Source organism: Bos indicus x Bos taurus, chromosome 18 (assembly GCF_003369695.1).
Source record: "Bos indicus x Bos taurus breed Angus x Brahman F1 hybrid chromosome 18, Bos_hybrid_MaternalHap_v2.0, whole genome shotgun sequence".
NCBI classification, from domain to species: domain Eukaryota; kingdom Metazoa; phylum Chordata; class Mammalia; order Artiodactyla; family Bovidae; genus Bos; species Bos indicus x Bos taurus.
The window spans coordinates 9,068,328-9,094,707 of NC_040093.1; the positions used below are offsets into that span (position 1 = coordinate 9,068,328).

General features: G+C 54.2%; 2 protein-coding genes across 7 annotated transcripts in view; one reads left to right on the forward strand and one right to left on the reverse strand.

Moving 5' to 3' along the window:
* Nucleotides 1-8,235, forward strand: part of SHANK1 (SH3 and multiple ankyrin repeat domains 1) — a 50,977-nt gene extending 42,742 nt beyond the window's left edge. For 4 of the 6 annotated variants that reach the window (XM_027515020.1, XM_027515019.1, XM_027515021.1 and 1 more), the window contains 2 exons: nt 912-4,032; nt 6,073-8,235. In XM_027515020.1, coding sequence (XP_027370821.1) covers nt 912-4,032; nt 6,073-6,790 — 3,839 coding nt within the window. In that variant the 3' untranslated portion in view covers nt 6,791-8,235. Of the gene's footprint in view, nt 1-911; nt 4,033-5,582; nt 5,758-6,072 lie in introns of those variants that run through there. The other 2 variants (XM_027515023.1, XM_027515024.1) reach the window with 2 other exon arrangements.
* Nucleotides 8,236-9,283: 1,048 nt separating this feature from the next.
* On the reverse strand, nt 9,284-20,785 carry C18H19orf81 (chromosome 18 C19orf81 homolog). The gene is made up of 5 exons (XM_027515027.1): nt 20,471-20,785; nt 12,335-12,407; nt 12,111-12,231; nt 10,871-11,010; nt 9,284-9,700 (listed from the first exon to the last, which is right to left on the reverse strand). Exons 1-5 carry the CDS (start codon nt 20,700-20,702, stop codon nt 9,505-9,507), a joined length of 762 nt encoding a protein of 253 aa, XP_027370828.1. The 5' UTR covers nt 20,703-20,785; the 3' UTR covers nt 9,284-9,504.
* Between the last annotated feature and the right edge of the window lie 5,595 nt (nt 20,786-26,380).

A 26,380-nucleotide genomic window follows, 5' to 3' on the forward strand; every position in this document is an offset into this window, starting at 1 on the left:
TTTCCTTCTTCAAAAAGACCCCTGCTGCTGCTGCTGAGTCACTTCAGTCGTGTCCAACTCTGTGCGACCCCATAGACGGCAACCCACCAGGCTCCCCCGTCCCTGGGATTCTCCAGGCAAGAACATGGAGTGGGTTGCCATTTCCTTCTCCAATGCATGAAAGTGAAAAGTGAAAGTGAAGTCGCTCAGTCGTGCCTGACCCTCAGCGACCCCATGGACTGCAGCCTTCCAGGCTCCTCCGTCCATGGGATTTTCCAGGCAAGAGTACTGGAGTGGGGTGCCATTGCCTTCTCTTATCCTATATTATACCTTTGGACGACTTAGAAAAGGCGCCCCCTCCTGGCCTGGGGAGGAAGTACATCTGAATTTCGCCCCACCTCTCTTGCTCCCTCTGCTGTTTGCTGTTGTGCAGTGCACAACCTGAATTACTGTATCGAGAGGATTTGCATTTACCACAGCTGGGGAAGGAAGCTCTGGACTAATGTTCCTCTTTAACACCTACTGGGTGAAGGCCATGGCACCCCACTCCAGTACTCTTGCCTGGAAAATCCCAAGGACAGAGGAGTCTGGTAGGCTGCGGTCCATGGGGTCGCTAAAAGTCAGACACGACTGAACGACTTCACTTTCACTTCATTTTCATGCACTGGAGAAGGAAATGGGAACCCACTCCAGTGTTCTTGCCTGGAGAGTCCCGGGGACGGGGGAGCCTGGTGGGCTGCCGTCTATGGGGTCACACAGAGTCGGACACGACTGCAGCGACTTAGCAGCAGCAGCAGCAGCAGCAGCAGCAGCAGGGTGTCACCATCAGTATCATCATGGGTGCTGCTGTTGTAATACTGTAGCTCCATAGGGTTAGGGGAGACCACCCCTCCCACCCCAGCCCTGCTCCTGGATCCTCTGTGTCTTCCCAGGGGCTGCAGAGGACGATAGACCCTACCTAGCACCCCCAGCCATGAAGTTCAGCCGCAGTCTGTCTGTGCCTGGTTCGGAGGACATCCCCCCGCCGCCCACCACGTCCCCACCAGAGCCCCCCTACAGCACGCCTCCAGCCCCATCCTCCTCCGGCCGCCTCACTCCCTCTCCGCGGGGTGGGCCCTTCAACCCCAGCTCAGGTGGCACCCACCCGGCCTCGTCCCCGGCGTCCTTCGATGGGCCTGCTCCCCCTGACACCCGGATAGGGAGCCGAGAGAAGAGCCTGTATCACAGCGGGCCCCTGCCCCCACCCCACCACCACCCGCCCCACCACCACCACCACCACGCCCCGCCCCCCCAGCCCCACCACCACCATGCCCACCCGCCTCACGCCCCGGAGATGGAGACTGGCGGCTCCCCCGACGACCCCCCACCCCGCCTGGCTCTGGGGCCCCAGCCCAGCCTACGAGGCTGGCGGGGCGGCGGGCCCAGCCCGACCCCGGGTGCTCTGTCCCCGTCGCACCACGGCAGCGGGGGCGGCGCGGGCGGCCCCTCCCAGGCTCCGGCGCTGCGCTACTTCCAGCTGCCTCCGCGGGCGGCCAGCGCGGCCATGTATGTGCCCGCCCGTTCCGGCCGCGGGCGCAAGGGCCCGCTGGTCAAGCAGACCAAAGTCGTCGAAGGCGAGCCCCAGAAGGGCGGCGGCCTCCCGCCTGCCCCCTCGCCCACGTCTCCGGCGTCCCCGCAGCCGCCGCCGCCGCCGCCGCCGGCCGCGGCCGCCCCGTCGGAAAAGAACTCCATCCCCATCCCCACCATCATCATCAAGGCGCCATCCACCAGTAGCAGCGGCCGCAGCAGCCAGGGGAGCAGCACCGAGGCGGAGCCCCCGAGCCAGCCCGAGGCCGCGGGCGGCGGGGTCGGCGGCGGCTCTTCCGCGCCCAGCCCCGCCCCGGCCGTGTCGCCCGTGCCGCCGTCCCCCTCGCCTGTGCCCACCCCCGCCTCGCCCAGCGGCCCGGCCACCCTGGATTTCACCAGCCAGTTCGGAGCGGCCCTGGTGGGGGCGGCTCGGAGGGAAGGGGGCTGGCAGAACGAAGCCCGCCGGCGGTCCACGCTCTTCCTCTCCACCGACGCGGGGGACGAGGACGGCGGCGACAGCTCGCTGGGCCCAGGGGCGCCCCCGGGCCCCCGGCTGCGCCACTCCAAGTCCATCGACGAAGGCATGTTTTCGGCCGAGCCCTACCTCCGGCTGGAGTCGGCGGGCGCCGGCAGCGGCTACGCGGGCTACGCGGCCGGCGGCCGAGCCTACGGGGGCAGCAGCGCCTTCACCAGCTTCCTGCCGCCGCGACCCCTGGTCCACCCGCTGACCGGCAAGGCCCTGGACCCGGCCTCCCCACTCGGGCTGGCCCTGGCCGCCCGGGAGCGGGCGCTGAAGGAGTCCTCGGAGGGCGGTGGGCCCCCCCAGCCCCCTCCAAGGCCCCCATCGCCCCGCTACGAGGCCCCGCCGCCCACCCCGCACCACCACTCGCCCCACGCCCACCACGAGCCAGTGCTGCGCCTCTGGGGAGCCTCGCCCCCGGACCCGGCCCGCCGGGAGCTGGGGTACCGGGCAGGGCTGGGCAGCCAGGAGAAGTCCCTTCCGGCCAGCCCACCGGCGGCCCGACGCTCCTTGCTGCACCGCCTGCCTCCCACAGCTCCCGGGGTCGGGCCCCTCCTGCTGCAGCTGGGGCCCGAGCCCCCCGCCCCGCACCCCGGGGTAAGCAAGCCCTGGAGATCTGGCGCCCCCCCGGAGGAGCCCGAGCGGCTGCCCCTCCACGTGCGGTTCCTGGAGAACTGCCAGCCCCGGGCCGGCGGGGCGGGTGGAAGGGGGCCCCCCTCGGAGGACGGGCCGGGGGTCCCGCCGCCCAGCCCGCGCCGCTCTGTGCCGCCCTCGCCGACCTCCCCGCGGGGCAGTGAAGAGAACGGGCTCCCCCTGCTGGTCCTGCCGCCGCCCGCCCCCTCAGTAGACGTGGAAGACGGCGAATTCCTCTTTGTGGAACCGCTGCCCCCGCCCCTCGAGTTTTCCAACAGCTTCGAGAAGCCGGAGTCGCCTCTCACGCCGGGGCCTCCCCACCCGCTGCCGGACCCACCCACCCCGACCACCCCATTGCCCTCTGTGCCGCCCCCGGCCGTGGCCGCCGCCCCTCCCACCCTGGACTCGACCGCATCCAGCCTGACTTCCTATGACAGCGAGGTGGCAACGCTGACCCAGGGGGCCCCCGCGGCTCCTGGGGACCCCCCTCCGCCAGGCCCTCCCGCCCCAGCCGCTCCGGCTCCCCCAGCCCCCCAGCCTGGCCCAGACCCTCCCCCGGGCACGGATTCTGGTATTGAGGAGGTGGACAGTCGGAGCAGCAGCGACCACCCCCTGGAGACCATCAGCAGCGCCTCCACGCTGAGCAGCCTGTCCGCTGAAGGCGGGGGCGGCGCAGGGGGTGGAACTGGCGGCGTTGGAGGCAGTGGTGGCGCCAGCGTGGCCGGTGGACCAGAGCTCCTGGATACCTACGTGGCCTACTTGGATGGCCAGGCCTTCGGGGGCAGCGGCACTCCTGGCCCCCCATACCCCCCGCAGCTCATGACTCCCTCTAAGCTCCGGGGCCGGGCGCTCGGGGCCGGCGGAGGCCTGCGGCCGGGCCCCGGTGGGGGACTCCGAGACCCTATCACTCCCACCAGCCCCACTGTCTCGGTGACGGGGGCGGGAACCGATGGGCTGCTGGCCCTGAGCGGTTGTCCGGGATCCTCGACGGCAGGTGTGGCTGGCGGCCCCGTGGCTGTAGAGCCGGAAGGTCCGCCAGTGCCCTTGCCGTCGGCCTCCTCCCTCCCTCGAAAGCTGCTGCCCTGGGAGGAGGGCCCGGGCCCGCCGCCGCCCCCCCTGCCGGGGCCCTTAGCCCAACCTCAGGCCTCAGCCTTGGCCACTGTAAAAGCCAGCATCATCAGTGAACTCAGCTCCAAGCTTCAGCAGTTTGGGGGCTCCTCGGCAGCTGGTGGCGCTCTGCCCTGGGCCCGGGGAGGCAGCGGGGGAAGCGGGGACAGCCACCACGGGGGAGCCAGCTACGTCCCCGAGCGGACTTCCTCCCTGCAGCGGCAGAGGTGAGCAGGGTGCAGGGCTGGCGGTTGGCAGTGGAAGCCAGAGGGCTGATGCTGTGGGTACCTGAGTCCACCTCCCACACCAACCCTGTCCCTTTAGGCTGTAGAAAGAAAACAGAAACCAGGTTGGCTTGGAGAAGTTTGCCCTTAGAGAAGCATGCTTTCCCAGGCACTCGAAATTTCCCTTTATCTCAGTAGCTTCTGTGATCTCCTCCCATCACCATGACAACCCACATTCCATGATGAACAAAAAGAGTGATGAACAGAGGAGATTGGAGCACAACTTGCCGATGTCCGTTTCCTTGGTGGGTTGTCAGTTCTGACAACCCCTGAAATCTTCGTGTCCCTTTGAGCCTAGTGTTGTTTCAAGACAAGAGGCTTTAGGGCATGGTGGTTGCAAGCATGGTGTTGGAGCTAGGTTTTTGGTTTTTTTTTGGGTGGGGGGGGCCTGCTTCCAGCCCCGCACTTGCTAACTGGGTGACCTTCAGCAAAGGAATCTACTTCTCTGTAGAAGGAGGCAGGCATAGAACTCACCTAAAAGGGTTTTTGAGGCCAACTGTACCATGAGATGGAGGAGGGGAGGGGGTCTCTTAAAAGGCCATCAAGTATAGATGGAGGAAGTTTTCCAAAGCAGCTAGCTAGTTGGAATCAGCTCAAAGTTCAAGCCCTTCTAATCTAAGGGAAAGTATAGTCACATTCCTGACTCAGACACACAGTGTCAGGAGGTTTTTTAACCCTCTTGTCCTTCTTCAGAGCTTACTTTAATTCTGCTCGAGGGTTTGATATCCTTACAGTGATATTCTAAGGTGGTTTTTAAGGTCTTTGAGATCTTGAGGCATCTCACTGATGACAGAGGAAAGGATGCTTAGTTTAGTTGACCTGTCCACCAATGATTGACTTGCCATCTGTTCTGTTACCGGGCGCCCTTCAGGGGGCTGCTGCTGCTGCTAAGTCACTTCAGTCGTGTCCGACTCTGTGCAACCCCATAGATGGCAGCCCACCAGGCTCCCCCGTCCCTGGGATTCTCCAGGCGAGAACACTGGAGTGGGTTGCCATTTCCTTCTCCACCCTTCAGGGGGAGAGGGAGGGAATCCCGCAGTGGACAAAACAAGCAATGCATATCCCTTATAGAGCTCACAGCCTGATAAGCAGAGGTGGAGGTCAGACAGGAAACAAAGTCATTGCTGTCATCCTAGGGAAAAAATACAATGGGATGGTTTGGGAGAGGTGTCTCAAATAAAAGGCAAGCTAAACAGAGAGTGGAGGAGGGAAGGGAGCGAACTGTGTGGCTCCTCAAGGGACGAGAGCACTAAGCTGAGGGAACCATTCAAAGGCCCTGAGGCAGGGACTGTTGTGGAGGGAGCTAAAGGGATGAGGGGAACCCTTTTCTCCCCTCGTTTCTTCTCTCTTTCATCGCCCTCTCATCTCTCTCTCTCTCTCTGTCCCCTGTCCCCTTCCATCTCTCTCCCCTGAATGCTCCCCTTCTTTTTTTTGTTCCTCTCTCACCGTCTCCCTGTCTTCCACTCTGCTGTGACTTGGCCATACCCCGAAAGGCAGTATAGGGTAGTGGTTAAGAGCTCAGACTTTGGTGCCATATAACTGGGCTCTGCCACTTCCTGGCTGTGTGTCCTTAGGCAGGTTACTTAACCTCTCTGTGCTGCTGATAATAATAGTAACCTGCATCAGGGCTGTCACGGGGATTCCATTGAGATGTGATCTGTAAAAGCACTTAGAACAATGCCTGGCACACGTGAGCATCAGTAAGTGGTGGCGATTATTATTATTATCATTTAATGTCTCTTTTTCTTTCATCTCTCTCGACTGTCGCCCTCCCTGTCCTCTTACTTTTCTCTCCCTTCATTTTCTGTCCTGACATCCATCTTACCCCCTCGCTCGCCCCTTCCATCTCTTCCCATCTCTCGACCCACCGCCCTGTCTCTCTTCCTCTCTCCCTATATCTTGACCTCTGCCTCTTTCTTGCCCCGCCCTTGCCCCCCACCCCCCACCCTTCTCTTCCACCCCCGCCCCCGTATCACATTCCAGACTCTCCGAAGACTCCCAGTCCTCGCTCCTCTCCAAACCCGTGAGCAGCCTGTTTCAGAACTGGTCCAAACCACCTCTGCCGCCACTCCCCACGGGAACCGCGGTGTCCCCTTCAGCCGCTGCAGCCCCGGGGGCCACCTCCCCATCGGCTTCCTCCTCCTCCACGTCCGCCCGCCACCTCCAGGGCGTGGAGTTCGAGATGCGCCCACCTTTGCTCCGCCGGGCCCCCAGCCCCTCATTGCTGCCCGCCTCGGAGCACAAGGTCAGCCCTGCGCCCCGGCCCTCGTCCCTACCCATCCTGCCTTCCGGACCCCTCTACCCGGGCCTCTTTGACATCCGAGGCTCCCCCACCGGAGGGGCAGGAGGCTCGGCCGACCCCTTTGCCCCCGTCTTTGTACCGCCGCACCCCGGGATATCCGGGGGTCTCGGCGGGGCCTTGTCAGGGGCCTCCCGCTCCCTCTCACCGACCCGCCTGCTTTCCCTGCCCCCGGACAAGCCGTTCGGCGCTAAACCTCTGGGCTTCTGGACCAAGTTCGATGTGGCTGACTGGCTAGAGTGGCTGGGCTTGGCCGAACACCGGGCCCGGTTCCTGGACCACGAGATCGATGGCTCCCACCTTCCCGCCTTGACCAAGGAGGACTACGTCGATTTGGGGGTGACCAGGGTGGGACACCGCATGAACATCGACCGGGCTCTCAAGTTTTTCCTGGAGAGGTGATGGCTGGCCTGGACGGACCAGCCCGTCCACAGAACCCTTGAGCCTACTGGCCTCTTGACCTCTGTCCGCCCCCCCCCCCCCAACCTAACCGTCCTTCTCTCCCCGGGCCAGGGACTCTGCTAGAACTTCGCCCTGACCCTTGTCTCCCAAGGCCGGAGGTCACCAGGTGGCCTGATCCCGGCCAGACATTTGCACCTCACAGGAGGGGGCAGCTGACACAAGACTGTGTGTGTGTGTGAAGGGGTGGGGGGAGCGGAGGGGCGCTGGAGGAAATCACAGACGGGGGAATGGAGAAGGAGGGAAGGGTCGATTTTGGGGAGCGGGGGACAGACAGAGCCATAGAGGGTCAGCCCTGAGCCTGACCGGTTGGGGGTCGTACCCCAGGCCGCAGAGGAAGGGGACGCCCTCAGATTCCACCATCTGCCGCCCCTCTAACCCCCCTTCCCTCCATCTCCAGGCCCCTGGCTCTCCCCACCCTCCCTTCTCCCCAGCACACACAGCAGCCCCCGCCCCCCCAGGCTCTTGCACGCTCCTTTGCACGCCTGCTCACCTCTCTCCCCTTCCTGGGCTACAATTTTGCACAAATGCGCCCTCTGGCTGTCTTGCGCGCTCCGCCTTGGCTTCCTCCGCCTGCCTTTGCTTCCGGCTCACGCTCCGCTTCCCTGGCACACCACGGCGTCTGTCTCCCCACGCTCCACAGCCCCTTGGTCTCAGACTCTTCCCACGGGCGCCCTCCCCTCCCCTACCCCTTTCTCCTGAAGAATCTCTGGGCCCTTGCTGCAGACACACTTGGGACACCCTTTCCCTCGCCCTCTCTCAGACCGTGCGCCTCCCCCTAGACTCGCGCCTCCGTTCTCCTGAAGCACCCTCTCCTCTTAATCCTGCACCCCCACATTCTCACTCTACTCATCCCTCCGTCTCACAGTGACACTCCCACGCCACCTCCTTGCCCCTCCCCCCTCCCCCACTGTTGCTTGTACCCTCGCCTCCCAGGAACCGTATCTTCTCCTCTGCCAGGCTTCCCCACTCCCTCGCCCCGTCGTTTTCCCAGATCCTTGTCCATCTCCACTGTCAACTCTTTGATGAAGCTTCTTGCACGCCCGCTCTTGCACACGCATCCTCCCCAGCACTTTCCCTGCTCTCTTGAAGCCGTCTTTTCGTCCTTAACTAGGCTCTTGCACCCCGCAGCCCTGCCTTGCACGCTCATGCTTGAATTTCTGGTTGTTCTTGGGTAACTTTTTCCATCTCTCTTGGAGAACTCTGCAGCCTCTTTCCTTTTGCACACTCATCTCATTCCACACGCTCTTGGGACTGTATTATTGTTTCTTTTCCTGGCAGTTTTTTTTCTCTGCCCCCAAAGATCAGCTCTTATGATCATTTGCACTCTGCCTATTCTCTTCGCTCTGTACACTTTTTCTGGCAAGAGAAGATCCTGTGCACTCTCAGTTCTTGCCCACTTTGCTTCCTCGCTTCCTCCTCTCCCTGCCCCAGTCTTTGCCCTCTCAGCTCCTCCCTCCTCCGACTTCCGGTCCATCCATTTTGCACGACGACACCACCTCCCCCCATCTCCTGAACTTTCCGTCTCTCCCAGAAACTCCTCCCTCCAGCATGGCTGTTCCTCCCTGCACGCTTCCCTGTCCCTCTATTCCTAGGGCTTGGAAATTCTAAGCCACCCCCTTCCCCTGGAAAGCCCCCTCCCCTACTGTGGGCAAAAAGGGGAGTGCATCGCCCCTGATCCCCACCATGTTCAGCTGCCAAAGAAGGGAGCTCCCCCTCCTTCCCCCAAGCCCATTCCCCCTCTGCTGCCCCCTACCCCCGAGGGGGGGGCGCTCCGTCCTTGGGGGGAGGGTGCTTGCAACCCTCCCCCCTTACCACGTCAGGGATCTGCGGGGAACCTTGTGGGAGGGTCGTGGGAGGGGGGAGGGGTGGCGAGGAGGGGGGCGGAGGTCGCGCTGGGCCCCTACCCGCCCCCTCCCCCTTGTCGGATGCCCCCCGTCCGCAGGGGGCCTGCGCGGCGCTCGTCTATCAAGGGCTTGTTCATTCTGGATGGGTGCCGCGGGGTTGGGGAGGGTGTGGGGGGTGGGGAGGGGGGTAGGAGAGGTTGGGCTGGGGAGGGGGAAGGTACTGGATGGGGGGCAGCGCGGGGTGGAGAGAAGCGACAAAGCAAAAAGAGGAACAATAACAAAATACAAAAAAAAAAAAAAAAAACCTAGAACACACAAAAAAATCCAGAAAAAAAAAAAAAACCTGAAATAAAGCCCGAGAATTGTCTTCCAAGGGGGGGTAGGAGGAGGAAGAGGAGGGGGGCTGAAGAGGACGTCTGGTTCTCGCTGGGACAGGGATCGCACGCGTTCAAATCCACGGCGCCCGGGTCTTCCCTCTCACGAGCCTCGGAATTCACCCCTCAAGGGATTGCGACCCAGGCGTCCATTCGCAGGGACTAGGGGAAGACAAGGGAGGCGGAATTATATCATGGGGGTTCGTCCCTACCCCCCATCACCACCCTCCCCCTGACTCCCCACCAAGATTTTGCAGAGAGAAATGGCTTTTGTACCAGGTCATTCTTTATAATTAAACTCACAGTATCCACCCCCTCGAGCCGACCCCGCCTCCTTCCTGGGGAGGCAACTCCCCTTTTCCTCTGAGGTTCCCGGTGGGTATCCCGAGCCAGAGGGGCGGTGCGCAAGCGCAGCCGGGGCCCGCCCCCCTAAATGTCAGTCTTCCTCGGTCGGCTCCGCCCCCAGAGCCTCGAGCATGCGCCGTCGGACCAGGGAACGGCGCAGGTGCAGGCGGTAATCGCTCAGGAGCAGTTCGTCGTGGCGCACGAGAGGATGCAGGTTCCCACGGAGTCGAAGCCCCGAGCGCAGCAGGCGCGAGCGAGTCTGGAAGTCCGTGACCATGATGAGCCACCTGCGAGGGGAAAAGGCCAGAGGGAGAGGAGCGGGGCGGAGACGGAGGGGGAATCGCTAGCGGCCCCAGCCCCGCCCCTGGTTGCTGGAGAGTCCTTGCCTGATCCCTGAGTTCGTTTACCGACTCGTCCCTCAACCTGTCGCTGCGTCCCTAAACTCGCCAGGCCTGCACTCTCGTCGGGGTCAATCTGTTCTTCGACCCTCAGGGGGGTCAGTCTAGGCTCTGTCTTCCCTGAGCCTGGTTCTGTCGAGGCTCCATATTTCTAAACCGCCACTGCACTGGCTGCCTCGCCCCTTCAGTGCTGCTCTCAGGCCTGGTCCCACCCGCCACCAGACAGTCTAGACCCACGGGATCACTCTGACCCCGCCCTGCAAGGTGCTCAGGCTCATAGCTGCTGTCTCGTGTTCCGACCCCACTCCTCGGTCTTGCGCATCCCCGTCACCACCTGGGTCACTGAAAGTCTGGCTCCTCTCTCCAGATCCCGCCTTCTTTTCCGATCTCACCTGGCCCTGCTCCCCCACCGCACCACTCTCGGCTTCGCCCCTTCTAGGCTCCCGTGTGGGTGCATACAAAGTCGTTTCAGTCGTGACCGACTCTGCTCCCTTATGGACCGTAGCCCATCAGGTTCCTCTAGCCCGCCAGGCTCCTCTGTCCATGAGATTCTCCAGGCAAGAATACTGGAGTGCGTTGCCATGCCCTCCTTCAAAGGACCTTCCCCACCCAGGGATGGAACCCGTGTCTCTTACTTCGGCATTTGCAGGCGGGTTCTTTACCGCTAGCGCCGCCTTTCAGCCAGGTAGGGGTCCTTCTAGCTACCACAACCTTCTCTGGGCGCTCCAGGCCCCGCCCCCTCACTATCGGTCCCCTCCCTGCCCCGCCCCTTGATGCGCTTCCTGTTGGCCCGCACCTCCTGGCCACGCCCACCCAAGGTCTCCGCCCCGCCCCGCCTCTCTCAGCCCTCACTCCCGGCCCCGCCCTCTCACTAACTGTCCCTTCCCCACCCCGCCCCTCACTGCGCTTCCTATTGGCCCACACCTTCCGTTAGCTCCCGGCCACGCCCACCCAAAGTCCCCGCCCCGCCTCTCTCCGCCCTCACTCCTGGCTCCGTCCCCTCATCGTGTTCACGGCGGGCCTATCACTCCAGGCCCTTCACCCGCGCCAAGGACTCACCGGTCCCGGCGTCCAGCAGTCCCACAGATGACGTTCATGTTCTCAAAGCGGATGCTGCTCACGCGCCCACTCTCCATGGCCCCGGGGAACTCGGCTTCCAGGGCCTCCAGCACCTCCACGTGGGTAAGGTCCTCTTCAGGCTGGGGATGTCGGGGACACCCGAGTTAAGTTCAGGTGCAAAAGTCCCCACCCTAGACCCCACCTGCAGAACCTGCCAGAGCGAGGAGGAAAGGAATTTTTCAGGTAGAAAAGCATCTGCTGCCATTCTAGGTCATTCTCAGAAAAACAAAATCAATCCTCACCAAGCCGATTTGCCAAAAGTCAATGAACAGTCGGCTAAATGATTCACCAGTTGGCCAACTTTGCCTATCTATTGAAAACTTTTCCAGCAACCTGCGTTGGATGGTGAGGTTTTGGCAGCCCTTGAAGATTTCCGCAAGGATTTAAGCTGTACATTTTTCCTTTTATAGTCACATTAGCATTTTAAGGACTGTTACTTTGTCAATAAATAGGGATCGTAGGGGAGGGTTTGACATCTTGTCAATCTATTTAACATTCAGAAAACACATTGATCACTAACGTTTCAGTCTCAGATTACCGTGTGGAGGGTGATACCATATGTCATATATAAAATTGCCAAGAAGCTACAATGAAATCAAGAAATTGGTCACCTCCAGGAAAGCAAGCCTTGGGTGTATATGTTGAGTGGCAGAGGTGGGGATGGGGTTGTTTCATGTTCAAAGACACAAAGAAGAGAAGCAATGGAGTGTGGATTGGCCTTGTCAACAAGTCGGTGATCCCTACGTCAGGGTAAAGTGACACAGATCAGCTGAGGGAACACTCGAAGGCTTGTGCCTGGCAAGCCTCATTTAATTCTCAAATTAAAGGGTGACACCTTAATAGCTACCTCTGCTGAAGCAGGAATGGCCACAGAAACCATACACGGCGTAACCACTTCGCTGAATCTGTCAAACACCTAAGCTTTTTAAAAATGAATTTCTGCACTATCTGTCCATTTTACAGATTTTCCTAGTAGACGGGTTAGCAGGATTCCCCCTGTCCTCTGTCTCCCTTCTCTCCGCCTCTCTCAACGATGGCCCCTTTGACAAATTCACAATTTATTTTCAGCCACTTATCCTGGTGCCAGGCCCTCAGCTGCTAAGCTGCAGAGCTTGGATTCAAGTCCTGTCCACCGCCCCAGCAGGGATCTGGGGTAACGGGCTTGGGGAGGGCCACTCACCGAGGTCTCCATGCACAGACAAAGCGGCTGAGCGGCAGGCGGCATGGGAAACTTCCGGATGCACGGGAGCTCTCGGTCCAGCGCCTCGTATTCTGCAATAACCTGACGCAGATACTGTTTCCTGGGAAAACAGCCAGCGGACAGGGACCTCCCAAGGTCAGAGGTCGATGCCCTCGCGCTTAGAGAAGCTGAGGGCAGAAATCACGGGGCCAAGGACCACTCACGAGGATTTGACAGATCTGCCCAGGCTCCGTGCCTGCATCTCCTCTGGGGTCTCTCGGTCCACAAGGAGCGCTCCTGGGGATGGAAAACCCAAGTACATCGGTTGCCCTGAGCACTCCTCACACCTTATTCTGCTTAAATGGCATCACCAAGTGACTGGCCATGCCACTCCCAGGATAGCTCCTCTGCCAGTTATTTGGCTGTTGTGTCTCAGCCCGATTCCACCTGCCCCACCCAGCTGTGGGATACCCCAGAGCTGGGACTCGCTACTAACCCCATTTCCCTTCTGACTTTTGGGGTCCCCTTAGACTCTGCCTAAAGGGGGCGCAAGAGGGAGACTGCAAGGCAGGAGGAAAAGGAAGGGACCTGCCCCTTTCTGCTTCCTGTTCCAGTCATCCCAGCCTGGCTCCTTCACCGCAGCAGTATTTGAATCCGGTCTGTGGTTTCTCCAACACCCTCAGAACTGCCCTCCTGATTGGAGCTTGATAACAGCTCTCAAATCTGAGCTCTTCTCCACAACCCCTTTGTCAGCTAATTGGTCTCTCTTATGGCCAACTGCTGGTTGTCCCACATAATCCATTTCCTCTTCCTCTTTGCAACCCTATGGACTATAGCCCGCCAGGCTCCTCTGCCCACGGAATTCTCCAGGCAAGAATACTGGAGTGGGTTGCCAGGCTTTCCGCCAGGGGATCTTCGCAACCAAGGGATCAAACCCACGTCTCGCGTCTCCTGCATTGGCAGCCAGGTTCTTTACCACTAGTGCCACCTGGGAAGCCCCAAGTCTTCTCTAGCAACATTTTACTCAGTCATTGATGTGTTACCATCTCCTCTATTCCAATTCAGTAGACTGTGTGGTGTACTGGTAAGTGTTTTCTCTCTCTCTCTCAGCGGGCACCAGTTTTCATGGTGTGGGTACTCCCACCCTGACTAATGTTATGGCACCCATGGTTTTAACAGGGCTTCCCTTGTGGCTCAACTGGTAAAGAATCTTCCTGCAATGCGGGAGACATGGGTTTGATCCCTGGGTTGGGAAGATCCCCTGGAGAAGGGAAAGGCTACCTACTCCAGTATTCTGGCCTAGAGAATTTCATGGACTGTAAAGTCCCTGGGATCACAAAGAGTCAGATATCGCTGAGCTACTTTCACTCATTCACTCGTGGTTTTAACAACCAGCTTGCAAACTTCCCCACTCAGATCTCGTGAGCTGGGACAGGCTGTCTCCAGCACACAGCTAGGTCCCAGCTCTACTCCTGGCGGTCTTTAGCGTCAGGCTGTCAAGACGGCTCAGCTTGTACCACAGTAAGCCCCCCTCTCTGGTCCTGGTCTTCCCACCTCCCATCTGTTTTAGCAGGGCAACTGGGGTGATCTTTTCCTCTCAGAGGCTCACAAATTTCCAGAGGCTTTCTCTTGCCTTCAGGATAAAGTCCTCCCCTGCTATGGGGACTCATTCCTCAATGTGTGGTCTGGGGGGAGCCTCTCAGGGTCCCCTCCAGACCTACGGGATGAGAATCTGCATTTTAAACAGATCCCCTTTGAGAACCACCTGCCCTGCATCACGTATGGTCCCTCTGCTGAGCTCTCTGCATTTCTGTCTGGCTATCCTGGCCTCCCTTCCATCCTTCCAATGTAGTAATCTCCTCAAGTCCGTGCACGTAACAATAACTACATGTTTACAGTCCCTTTTGCAAAGCCAAACACCTTTTAAAGTTCTTTCCATTGAATCTTCACAACAACTTCTGAGGTAGTGTAGTTTAACACTAAACTAGAGATGATGTATCAGTTCAGTTCAGTTCAGTCGCTCAGTCGTGTCCAACTCTTTGCGACCCCATGGAGTGCAGCACGCCAGGCTTCCCTGTCCATCATCAACTCCCAGAGCTTGCTCAAACTCATGTCCATAGAGTCAGTAAAGATGCCATCTAAGCATCTCATCCTGTCGTCCCCTTCTCCTGCCTTCAATCATTCCCAGGATCAGGGTCTTTTCAAATGAGTCAGTTCTTCACATCAGGATGTATAATGAACCCAAATGTTGCAATACCTAGCTTCAATCAATATCAATATTTTGCCAATCTTGTTTCATCTAGGCACTTCCCCACCACACAGAGAAGCACAGAGAAGTTAAGTGACTTTCCCAAGGTCACACAGCCCAAGCGATAGAATCATGATAAAAATTGAGCCATCTGGATCCAGAACATGTTCTCAATCCCCCAGTCTGCTGCTTCTCATCCCACTATTGTCTACACAACAGCTTCCTAACTTCTCAACCTCTCTGTCTCTCTCCTTCATTCATCCCATCAGAATAGCATTTTTTGCTACTGTTTCTTGGTTTGTTTTATAATTATTTATTTTGAGCTGTGCTGGCTCTTCATTGCTACATGGGTTTTTCTCTAGTTGCAGAGGGCATGGGCTACTTCCTAGTTGTGGTGCGCAGGCTTCTCACTGCAGTGGCTTTTCTTGTTGTGGATCATGGGCTCTAGCATGCAGGCTTCAATAGTTGCAGCACACAACCTCAGTAGTTGTGGCCCACAGGCTTAGTTGTCCCAGGGCATGTGGGATCTTCCCATGGGATCTCCCATGGGGAGCGAACCTGTGACTCCTGCATTGGCAGATGGATTCTTTACCATTGAGCCACTAGGGAAGCTTCAGAATACCATTTTGAAATGTAGATCTGACCACATCACCACCTCCACTTTCCTCAAAACCCTCCCAGGACTTCTCATTGTCTTTGGGATAAATTAAGACCAAGACCACATAGGACCAGACCCTGCTGATGTCTCAAGCCTGATCAGACACCATCGACCTCCTCACTTGCTGCATTCCAGAAACATCACCTTTCTGGGACTTGAACTCTCCATGCCCCACTCCTGCCACAGGACCTTAACACATGCTGTAAATCCACGTGGTGCTCTCTTCCCCCTCACTTAGCTCATCACATCTCCTTGAGCATGTGAAGAGTTCCTGTCTTGAATGCATAACACCATGTATTGGCTGTCATCACAGCTGCATTTTTACATTTATTTCTATGAGTCTCTAATTATAATGTGAACAACATGAGGTCAGGGGCTTGTCTTCTGCTCTTGGCATCTAGCAAACCAGGCACCTTTATTGGATAAAGACTGAAGGGATATAATCATCAAATGCAATATATTGTCTTTGTTTGGATCTTAATTAAAACAAACCAACTGTAAAAAATGAGAGTTTTTAATAATTCAGTTCAGTCACTCAGTCGTTGCGACCCCATGAATCGAAGCATGCCAGGCCTCCCTGTCCATCACCAACTCCCAGAGTTCACTCAAACTCACGTCCATCGAGTCAGTGATGCCATCCAGCCATCTCATCCTCTGTCGTCCCCTTCTCCTCTTGCCCCCAATCCCTCCCAGCATCAGAGTTTTTCCAATGAGTCAACTCTTCGCATGAGGTAGCCAAAGTACTGGAGTTTCAGCTTTAGCATCATTCCTTCCAAAGAAATCCCAGGGCTGATCTCCTTCAGAATGGACTGGTTAGATCTCCTTGCAGTCCAAGGGACTCTCAAGAGTCTTCTCCAACACCACAGTTCAAAAGCATCAATTCTTTGGTGCTCAGCTTTCTTCACAGTCCAACTCTCATATCCATACATGACCACAGGAAAAACCATAGCCTTGACTAGACGCACCTTTGTTGGCAAAGTAATATCTCTGCTTTTCAATATGCTATCAAAGTTGGTCATAACTTTTCTTCCAAGGAGTAAGCGTCTTTTAATTTCATGGCTGCAGTCACCATCTGAAGTGATTTTGGAGCCCCCCCCAAAAAAATCTGACACTGTTTCCGCTGTTTCCCCATCTATTTCCCATAAAGTGATGGGACCAGATGCCATGATCTTCACTTTCTGAATGTTGAGTTTTAAGCCAACGTTTTCACTCTCCTCTTTCACCTTCATCAAGAGGCTTTTTAGTTTCTCTTCACTTTCTGCCATAAGGGTGGTGTCATCTGCATATCTGAGGTTATTGATATTTCTCCCAGTAATCTTGATTCCAGCTTGTGCTTCTTCCAGCCCAGTGTTTCTCATGATGTACTCTGCATATAAGTTAAATAAGCAGGGTGACAATATACAGCCTTGACGTACTCCTTTTCCTATTTGGAACCAGTCTGTTGTTCCATATCCAGTTCTAACTGTTGCTTCCTGATCTGACCTTTAATAATTAGGGAAATTCAAATATATACTAGATGAGATGATATTCAAGAAAAATTTATGAATTTTTGCTGGTTGTAATTAATGGCATGGTAGGTCTGTTTTCTAAAACTTGTTTTAAAACAAATTTGTCCTATTGAATGTCCCCCAAAAAAGTGTGTGTGTGGGTGCCTAGATGCAACAAGATTAGCAAAATATTGATAGTTATTGAAGTTAGGTATTGGAATGTGTGGATTTACTAAACATTTTCTCTATTTTTGTGAATGTTTGAATTTTTCCATAGTAGAGAAAAATCTTTTAAATTCCTATTACAGATAGAAATAAAATTATATGCCCTGGAAAAGTGTGTGAAATGACTTGGAAAATGACTCTAGCAACATCAAAGTGATATGTTTAAAATGTGAATAAAACTGTTTCTTATGAAATGTGGCATTAGAAATAAAGATTCCTAAATTACAACCATGATGTTAATATATTTGTTTCAATGTATATGCATAACTTAATAAAGGTATAAATTTATAAATGAGTACTTATTGAATAATTGAGTAAACATAATACATTCAAACATCAACAGACACCTCCAAGGCCTCCTGTGTGCTCTGAAGGATGATGCAGACAAAGAGATTAATGAAACCTCCACCCTGCCCTCCAAGAGCTTTTGGTCTGGTGGGGAAAGCAGTCACTGTAAAGTGCAGTACTTGCTACAGTGGAGGTGTCACAAGGTGGACAGTCTGGGCACAATCAAGGAAGGCTCCTTGGAGGAGGTGATGTCTACCATGAGACTTAAGGGATACAAGAGGAGTTTGCCAAATAAAGAAATGGCAGAGACCCTCCTCATTAAAAAAAAAAAAAAAGAAGAAGAAAGAAAGAAATTTCAAAGAAAGGGATATTTTATGCAGAGGCATCACAGGGTGTGTGGGTGGAGGACTAAGGTCTTTAAGCAAAAGAGAATATTCCCAGAATTCTCTTCAGGCCCAAAGCTAAGGAGTACTTATTGCAATTGTAGGTTATTAATTATTTGTGAGATAACATGTGTCATGTCTGCCTTCCTTGCATGAGAACAGGCTGGATCATTTCATTCACTACTACAGGCAAACCACTTGGGACCCACAGGCTTTCTAATGGCCTAAGCCAAAATTTGCAACCTGACAAGCTAAAAATGTTACTGGCTCCAAAATACCACAAAGAAAATAGAAAAACTGAAATGACAAATATTGATCTACAAAATGGGCCAACTGGTCAACTCAATGCCACTCAAATTTTTCTGGAGCTATACATAAAGTTTTGATGCTTTTGAACTGTTGGAGTTCTGTTGGTGTTGGAGAAGATTCTTGAGAGTCCATTGAACTGCAAGGAGATCCAACCAATCAGTCCTAAAGGAAATTAGTCCTGAATTATTCATTGGAAGGACTGATGCTGAAGCTGAAGCTCCTTTAGCCACTTGATGCAAATAACTGACTCTTTGGAAAAGACCCTTATACTGGGAAAGATTGAAGGCAGGAGGAGAAGGTGATGATAGAGGATGGGATGGTTGGATGGCATTACCAACTGACTAAACATGAATTTGAGCAAACTCTAGGCTATCATGAAGGTCGGGGAAGCCTGGTGTGCTGCAGTCCATGGGGTGGCAAAGAGTCGGACATGACTGAAGCAAACTAGCACAGCAGGGAGAAAACGCTTGAGAGTCCCTTGGACTGCAAAGAGATCAAACCAAGTCAATCCTAAAGGAAACCACCCCTGAATATTCATTGGAAGGACTGATGCTGAAGCTGATACTCCAATACTTTGGCCACCTGATGCAAAGAACTAACTCCTTGGAAAGGCCCTGATGCTAGGAAAGATTGAAGGCAGGGGCAGAAGGGGATGACAGAGGATGAGATGGTTGAATGTCATCACCAACTCGATGAACATGAGTTTGCGAAAGCTCTGAGTGTTGCTGATGGACAGGGAAGCCTGGCATGCTGCAGTCCATGGGGTCACAAAGAGTCAGACATGACTGAGTGACTGAACTGAATTGATACATAAAGTATACTTATCAGGTGGGTGCCTCAGTCTAGGTTAGAGATGATGTGGGGTGGGGGGGTCTCCAAACAAAAGAGGTTTTCAAAGGCACTAACAGAGACTGGAGGACAGAGAAACTGTCCATTCTGCCACTAGAGCATTTACTGTGCCTAGCCTAGCACCTGGCACAGAGTAGGTGCTTACAGCCAGCACCCAGAAGGGAGACCCTGTCAATGATTTCCATCCTTATCCCTCACTTGAGGAGTGTCCATTCCCCACCCGTGGGAGAGATGGGGAGGGAACCAGGTGAGGCTCACCAATCCCCAGGATCCTCAGAAATATCTCATCCAGTGTAAACCAATGCCTTCGACCCCTACTGCTCATCATAATTACCTGGCAAGCAGTTAAAAACTATAGATGCTAGGGCCCCATTCCTAGAGATCCTGGTTAATTGGAATCTGAAGTAGGATTAGATATAAATTCTTTAAAAACTTTCTCCCACCTGATGCATAGACCCAATGACTAAAATAATTATAATAATTTCATTCTTTTTGCCAGGCATTGAGACAAGAGTGAGTGGGTGCTTAGTGCCGGCCAATGAGATGTGAGGAGAGATTATTTGGAATTCTTAAGATTAAAACCTTTGGAAGTGATGCCTGGAACTTTGGCAGCCATTTGGTGACCATGAGGTATGCAAGCTAGTGTGCAAAAGAAATATATCCCAGACTAAAAAGCAGGGAAACAGAAATCAGCTTCTCAATAACATTCACTGAGCTGCTGATCCACCCAAACACAAACCCTGCTCCATCTATAGGCTTCTTTTACAGTGAGATAATGTCTTTCCTATTCTTTATACTGGGCTTTCCACATCGCTCAGTGGTAAAGAATCTGCCTGCCAAGCAGGAGACGTGGGCTTGATCCCTGGGCTGGGAAGATCCCCTGGAGAAGGAAATGGGAACCCACTTCAGTATCCTTGCCTGGGAAATCCCACGGATAGAGGAGGCTGGTGAGCTACAGTTCACGGGGTCGCAAAGAGCCAGGCACAACTTAGCAACTGAACAACAAGAATTCTTTATACTGCCTTAAGTCCAATTCTGTATTACCTGCTAGCCAAATGAATTGTCACCAAGATATTACTTTAGAAATGTTCAATGAGAAAATGAATGAATGAATGAGCTGTGCTAAAGTAGAGCGGAAATAGGCAGCCCTGGAAGATGAGCCTGACAGCTGGCGCAGGCTACATAGGGCCTCAAACACTGGATTGAGGGGCTGGTGCCGTATCCTGGGAGTGATGGGGAACATGGAAGAGCTGCGAGTAAGGGAGAAAAAGGGTTAGTGTTGGGTGTCAGAAAGTTTTCTCTGGAGCTACGTAGGGGATGGGCGGGAGGGAAGAAACTGGAGGCCAGGGGGAGGGAAGAAACTGGAGGCCAGGGAGTTAGGTGGAGAAAGGGTCCATTGGAAGAGGACAAGCCCTGACCTGGGTATGTGGGTATGGGACAGAGAGAATGAGAAGGAAGACAGGGTTAGGGACTGATGGCAGTGGGAGGGAACGGGAGTCGGCGGAACAATGCCTGGGGTCTGGATTGGGTTGGTCGTAGGGGGGAAGCAGGGAGAAGGAGTAGCTTCAGGAGAAGATGCTAAGTCTGGTGGTGGAGACAAAAAGTGTGTGAGGGACCAGGGCAGGGAGTCTCTAGGGGCTCATGGCCTCCAGAAGACTTGTTAAGGCCCCAGAGATTCATGGGAAATGTAGTTCCGGGTCCAGACCATTGGCCAGGGATCTGCAAAGGCTCACGGGAAATGGCGGTTTGCGGTCTTAAAGGGTACTGCCTAGTGGGCACAAGATGTTAGGGGTAGCTCTCTCTTTGGAAGGCCAGTAACTCACTCGCGGCCACGCCGCAAGGCAGGCTGTGACACAATGCTCGGATGAAGGCCCTCCACCCCCACGCTTGCGTACAAACGCACAGAGAGTTACCTGCGTCCCTGTGCATGCCGGGGTTGCCCATGGCGGAGGAGCACAGGGGCTCCACCTCCTGTTGCATCCTGGGAAGGCGGGTGAGGGTTGTCTCAGGAGGACGGGGAGAAGCGCTCTGACTGGGCCACCCGCCCCAGCTCTGTCTCCCCGCTGCTTCCTCCCTCTTGTTCTTGAAGCCCCAGGGGAAAAATGTGGACGGCTGCGTCCACATAGGCATCTGGTTTCCTTTCATCTCTGGGACCCGCTGTGTGTCCCAGTTCCTCCTTTCCCAGCTTCCTTTTTCTTCCTCAACGTCTCCCGGTCTCCTCGAGCCTCTTTCCCCACTCCTGTCACTCGCACTGTCTTCCTCATCTGCTCCCCACGTCTCTGTCCCCCTCCCTTCCTCCCTCTTTCCCCATTTCTTTATCCTGACTTCTCCCTGTCGCTCTCCCCATCTCTCCTCTACTCTTTCCCTCGTTTTCTCTGCCCTCTTTCTCCCCACATCTCTCCCCTTCCCTTGTTCCATCTCCCCAGTCTCCTCCATCAGTTTCCCCAACATCGCCCCATCCCCCCATCCCTCTCTGTCTTCATTGTTTTCTGGCTCTCTCTAACCCTATCACCCCTTCTCTGTCTCCCTACCTCTCTCCCCATCTCTCCCAGTCTCCCTTTTCCCTCTTTCCCCATCTCTCTGCTCTCATAGCTGCCTCTGTCGGGCCCCTTGTCCTCCCCTCCTCTGTCATCCCTTTTCTGTTCCCACTTGCCCTCCGCTCATCCCTGTTTCACGCAGGAACTGCTTAGATACAGGCGAGATTCAAACAGAAACTTGGTTCTATATAGGGGAGGGAAAGGTGAGCAGGGGGCCTGGTTGCCATGGTACCTCCAGTGGATGGGGGAGGGGCTGGGAGTGAAGGAGTTTAGCCACAGAGGTGCCCACAGGGCATCTCCTCTTTGTGTCTGCCGAGCTCTCAGCAGGGGAGAGAAGCCCAGACTTTTCCCCTTCTTTTGTCTTTCTCAGTCTGTCTCTGCTTCTCTCCACTTCAACTGGTCGTTGCCTTAACTGTCGGTTATTCCTGCTTGATAAGCATTGGTTCTCTGCTTTTTAGCAGTAGCACCTCGATTTTCTGAGTCACTAATATTTGTGGTGTTGGAGAAGACTCTTGAGAATCACTTGGGCTGCAAGGAGATCAAACCAGCCAATCCTAAAGGAAATCAGTCCTGAATATTCATTGGGAGGACTGATGCTGAAGCTGAAACTCCAATACTTTGGCCACCTGATTCGAAGGACTGACTCATTTGAAAAGACCCTGATGCTGGGAAAGATTGAAGGCAGGAGTGTTGTAGCCACGCGTTCCAGGAAACAAACTCATGCAGAAAGACGATGCAGATAGTGAAGTGCAGTTTATTACACCGGCGGGCCCAAGGCAGTCTCCTCTTAGCCAAGGACCCCAACCAGTTTTTGTGAAAACCTTATGTACCCTAAGTGTAAGTGCCCAAACCCACCTCCCCAAATTCCCTGAAACTAGTCTGAACAAAGGAAGAGAAAGATACAATCAAAGTTAACCCGTGATTCATATGCCTTAAGCCTAGGTAGTTAACAGTGGACAATTATCAATAGGCCTGTGGTCATACCCCAATAAGCATAATATAATTTATGATTCTATTTGGTTACACAGATAATTAGGGTATTCTTTTAGGCAATGGAGAGTCTAGGTATGAGCCCTGGGGTTCTTCCATCCAGGAGGTCTGGTTTTCCAGTTGGTATGTCATTTCCATAGATACTGGGCATATAGCTCAAAGTCCACAGTCCGACCCAAGATGGAGTCCTGCTTTCAAGATAGAGCCTGTTCTGTCTGTTTCCTCCTACAAGAGGAGAGGGGGACGACAGAGGATGAGATGCTTTGATGGCATCACCAACTCTATGGATATGAGTTTGAGTAAGCTCCAGGAGTTGGTGATGGACAGGAAAGCCTGGCATGCTGCAGTCCATGGAGGCGCAAAGAGTTGGACACGACTGAGGGACTGATGCCTGGAGAATCCCAAGGACAGGGGAGCCTGGTGGGCTGCCATCTATGGGGTCGCACAGAGTCGGACACGACTGAAGTGATTTAGCAGCAGCAGCAGCAGCAGCAGCAGAGCAACTGAACTAAACTGAGCCTGAAAAGCAATCTAGGATAGTCAACCTTGGACTTTTGCTAGATCCATTATACAACAGGGTCTTTCTTTTTCCAGTGAGGTTAAGAGGCTGGCTGAAGCCTAGGTTTGAGCTGCTGGGGACCACCACATTGCCATATGGGGAGAGAGCCTGCCTGAATGCAAAGACAACAGGAGGAAAGCAGAAACCAAAGATACAAACAGTCAGATTCCTGATGATGTTTGAGGCACCTAGATCTAGCTGTGCCTGAAGCCATCACTCACTCAATTAATTCCGTGTTATTGCTTAGGTTATTTGAGTTTCTGTTATTGGTAATTACAACAGTCCAGACTTCAGTGGACTCATTTCCAGACCCAGTTCCTTTGCAGCCCAGACTCCCTCTCAGCATCCTTATGTCTTTTTATCTCCCATCAGACTGTCCTTTACTTCCAGTTGCCAAGTTCATCCCTATAGGAGAGGACACATTTTTCATTCTAATGGCCACAGGCACACCCAGCCTGCACAGCCCATCAGTCTCCAAACTCTATCCCTTCTGCTTCCTGATTCTGCTCTTTCTTCTTTTCATTCCCACAGCCCAATACCCACTCTGGTTTCAAGGTCCTTTCCTGCCTGGACCCTCTCCCTGCAGACTCCTTCTTGCCCTCACATCCTCCAGTCTCTTCCCCACAAGGTTTCTAGAGGGGTCTTTTGGCACTCAGAGCTGTCCCTTCCCCTGTACTCAGCCCTCCCATGGCTCCTCAGCACCTTGGACAACGTTTCAGTCAGGCGTTTGACAGATACATGATCTCTGGTCCCAGCTTCCTCTCTCACCTTGTACCTTCAAAACACTCTTCAGCCACCTTTTACTAATTACTTTATTTCATTAATCCCTCACCTCTATCTCCACTCTCTACATGCTGCCTTTTCCTGGTGCCCAAATGCCCTCATCCTTTCAAAAGAAGCTCAAGTGCCCCCTCCTCCAGGAAGCTTTCTCTGACTCCTCCTGTCAGTTGTGTTTTCTGTCTCCTCTCTGTGCACATTCTTTATCTGCTTCCCCACCGCCACCCACCCACCCCAGGCCTCTGAACACGGTGCACTCTGCCTGTCTTGCTCGGGGATTTGGGTCTTTTTATGCCTTCCACTCCAAACCATCCTGACTCCTCTCTGGTTCTCCTGCATCAGGAAAGTGTGGAACGTGACTGTTGAATGAATGAATGAGTGACGATTCCCCTCTATTACTGTGACCTGCACTCAGCAACCCCCAAGCTCACGGACCTCTCCCTGTTGGTCCACATGACGTAACAGAATGAAGAAGTGAGTATGGACTCTGGAGTCAAACAGACTAGCATCAAATGCCATGTCCAGGCTGTGCAACCTTGGGCAAATGTCTTCTCCTCTTAGAGCCTTTGTTTCCTCCTCTCTTGCTAATAATGCTGCCTTGACGAGCTAAGCAAGATACAGCAAAGCCCCCACATGTGAGCCAGACACAAAAGAGACACTCAGTTGAAGCTTGCTCCCTTTTCCAGTTCTTATCTCAGCCTCAGGCTTTAGCTGCCTCTTCTGGGGCTCTCTCTTTCTTCTCTCTTTGGATGTCTCTCTCTGCATCTCTGGGTGTCTGTCTCTCTCTTCTTCCCTCTGACATCTGGGTCTCTTAAATTCCCATCTCTCCATGTCTTCATTTTTCTCTGTGATTTGTTCTTCTTTTCTCCCTAGCTGTCTGTCTCTGGAACCCTGCCTCATCCATCTCTCTGTGTGCCTGAATTTGAATTGCTCTGTCACGTGTCTCTGACTTTCTTTGTCTGCCTCCCATTCTCTGGGTCTCTGTACCTTTCTGTGTCTCTCTGTCTCTGTCTTTGTGTCTCTCTCTGTCTCCATTGCTTTATTTGCCATCTCTCTGTTTCTATCTCTCTACCTCCTTCCCTGTGTTTCTGCCTTAGCCCCACCTGTCTGCCACTGGCACTCACCCCACCTCTCTAGGTTCATCTCTGTCCCACTCCCTGGCCTGGCGTGCAGCCTGGGACACAAATCCCTGAATCAGCATTTTCTTTCTATTCCAGAAATTATGTCAGCGCCGCAGCAGGGGTGGGGCTGGTTGTAGCTCTGGTTAGAGGGTTTGCCTTCCTGGACCCTTGTCCACACAGGCCCTGGCCAGCACAGTCTACCTCCGTTCTCATTGCTGGTTCTCCCACGGGAGCACCAGGAGAAATGGTGAGCCTGTGTTTACATACACTGTGCATGTCTCTGGGCGTGTGTGTCTGCATTTGTCTGCAGGCACTTTATGTGTGGGTCTGTAGGTACTTTGCAAACTCATCCGTTCACTCATGCATGCATCTATCCATCCACCCATGTAATGATCCACTCATTCACCCACTCAGCTATCCATCCGTTCATCCAACCATCCATTCATCCATCCATCCATCCACCCATCCATCCACCTATCCACTGATCCATCCATTCACCCATCCAACTCATAAATACATACATGCGAGTGTGTGGGCTCAGTTGTGTCTGACTCTTTGCGACCCCATGAACTGTAGCCTGCCAGGCTCCTCTGTCCATGGAATTTTCTAGGCAAGAATACTGGAGTACTGCATTGCCATTTCCTACTCCAGGGGATATACCTCACCCAGGGATCGAACCCGTGTCTCTAGCGCCTCCTGCACTGGCAAGTGGATCCTTTATCACTATGCCACCTGGAAAGTCCATATACATACATACACTTCTCTGTTTATCCATCCACTCGCTCATTCATTCAGCCAGCCAGTATTTATTGAGTGCCTACTGCGCGCGAGGCACTGTCAGGCAGCAAGGACAGAGCAGTAAACAAAAGGGCTCCCCCCGTGGAGCTTATGTGCTCATCAGCCCTCCTCCCTGTGCCAAGCTTCCTCCTCCCAGGCTTTGCACAGACTGAGTCCTCTCCCCGGAGGAGTCCTCTCCCCTCCCTCATCTTCACCCGGTTTATGCCAACTCAAATATCACTTGCTCAGAGAAGTCTTCTGTGACCTCCTTCTCAGACACAGCACCCTGGACTTCCCTTCATTAACGTTGATCCTCAGATGGAGTTATTTAATGACCATCTGTCTCCACCACTAGACCATGAGCCTTTCCAAGGCTGGGCTTCTCATCTTCTTTGTTCCCAGTCAAATCCTTAGTGCCTAGAACAGTGCCTGGCGCTCAGTAGATGCTCGGTATCTGCCAAATAGCTGCGTGGACTGAATTGAATGGATGTCTCTCTCTGTCTCCTGTTTCCCTGTCCAGTGCTCTGCACTCTTCTACACCCCCAGTGGTGATAACAGGCAAGGTTCTTCCTAGATGCAAACAATGTAGTGGTTGTAAGCAGGGAGTCTAGAGTCAGACCACGTGGCTTTGAATCAACTCTGACACCTCCCAGCTGTGTGACCTTGGGCAGCGCACTTTCCCTCTCTGAGCCTCAATTTCCACACTTGTAAAATGACATTAAACAGTCCATGAGCAGGGATTCCCTCCTGGTGATCCAGGGGTAAAGAATTCGCCCTGCTAGTGGGTTGGATCCCTGGTTCTCGAATGAGGATCCCACATGCTGCAGAGCTACAGTGCCCACATATCACAGCTAGCACATATCACATGCACTGCATTGAAAGATCCCGTGTGCCAAAATAGATAAATAAATAAACCAAGGAAAAAAAGACTCCATGAGCCAATGCATGTAATTACTAATTACGACAACAGTAAACATTAACCATTTTCTCCGAATCGCTGGTGAATTTAATCCTCCAAATAACCTAATGAGGTGGAATCTGGGTTTAAAAAAAGATCGCTCT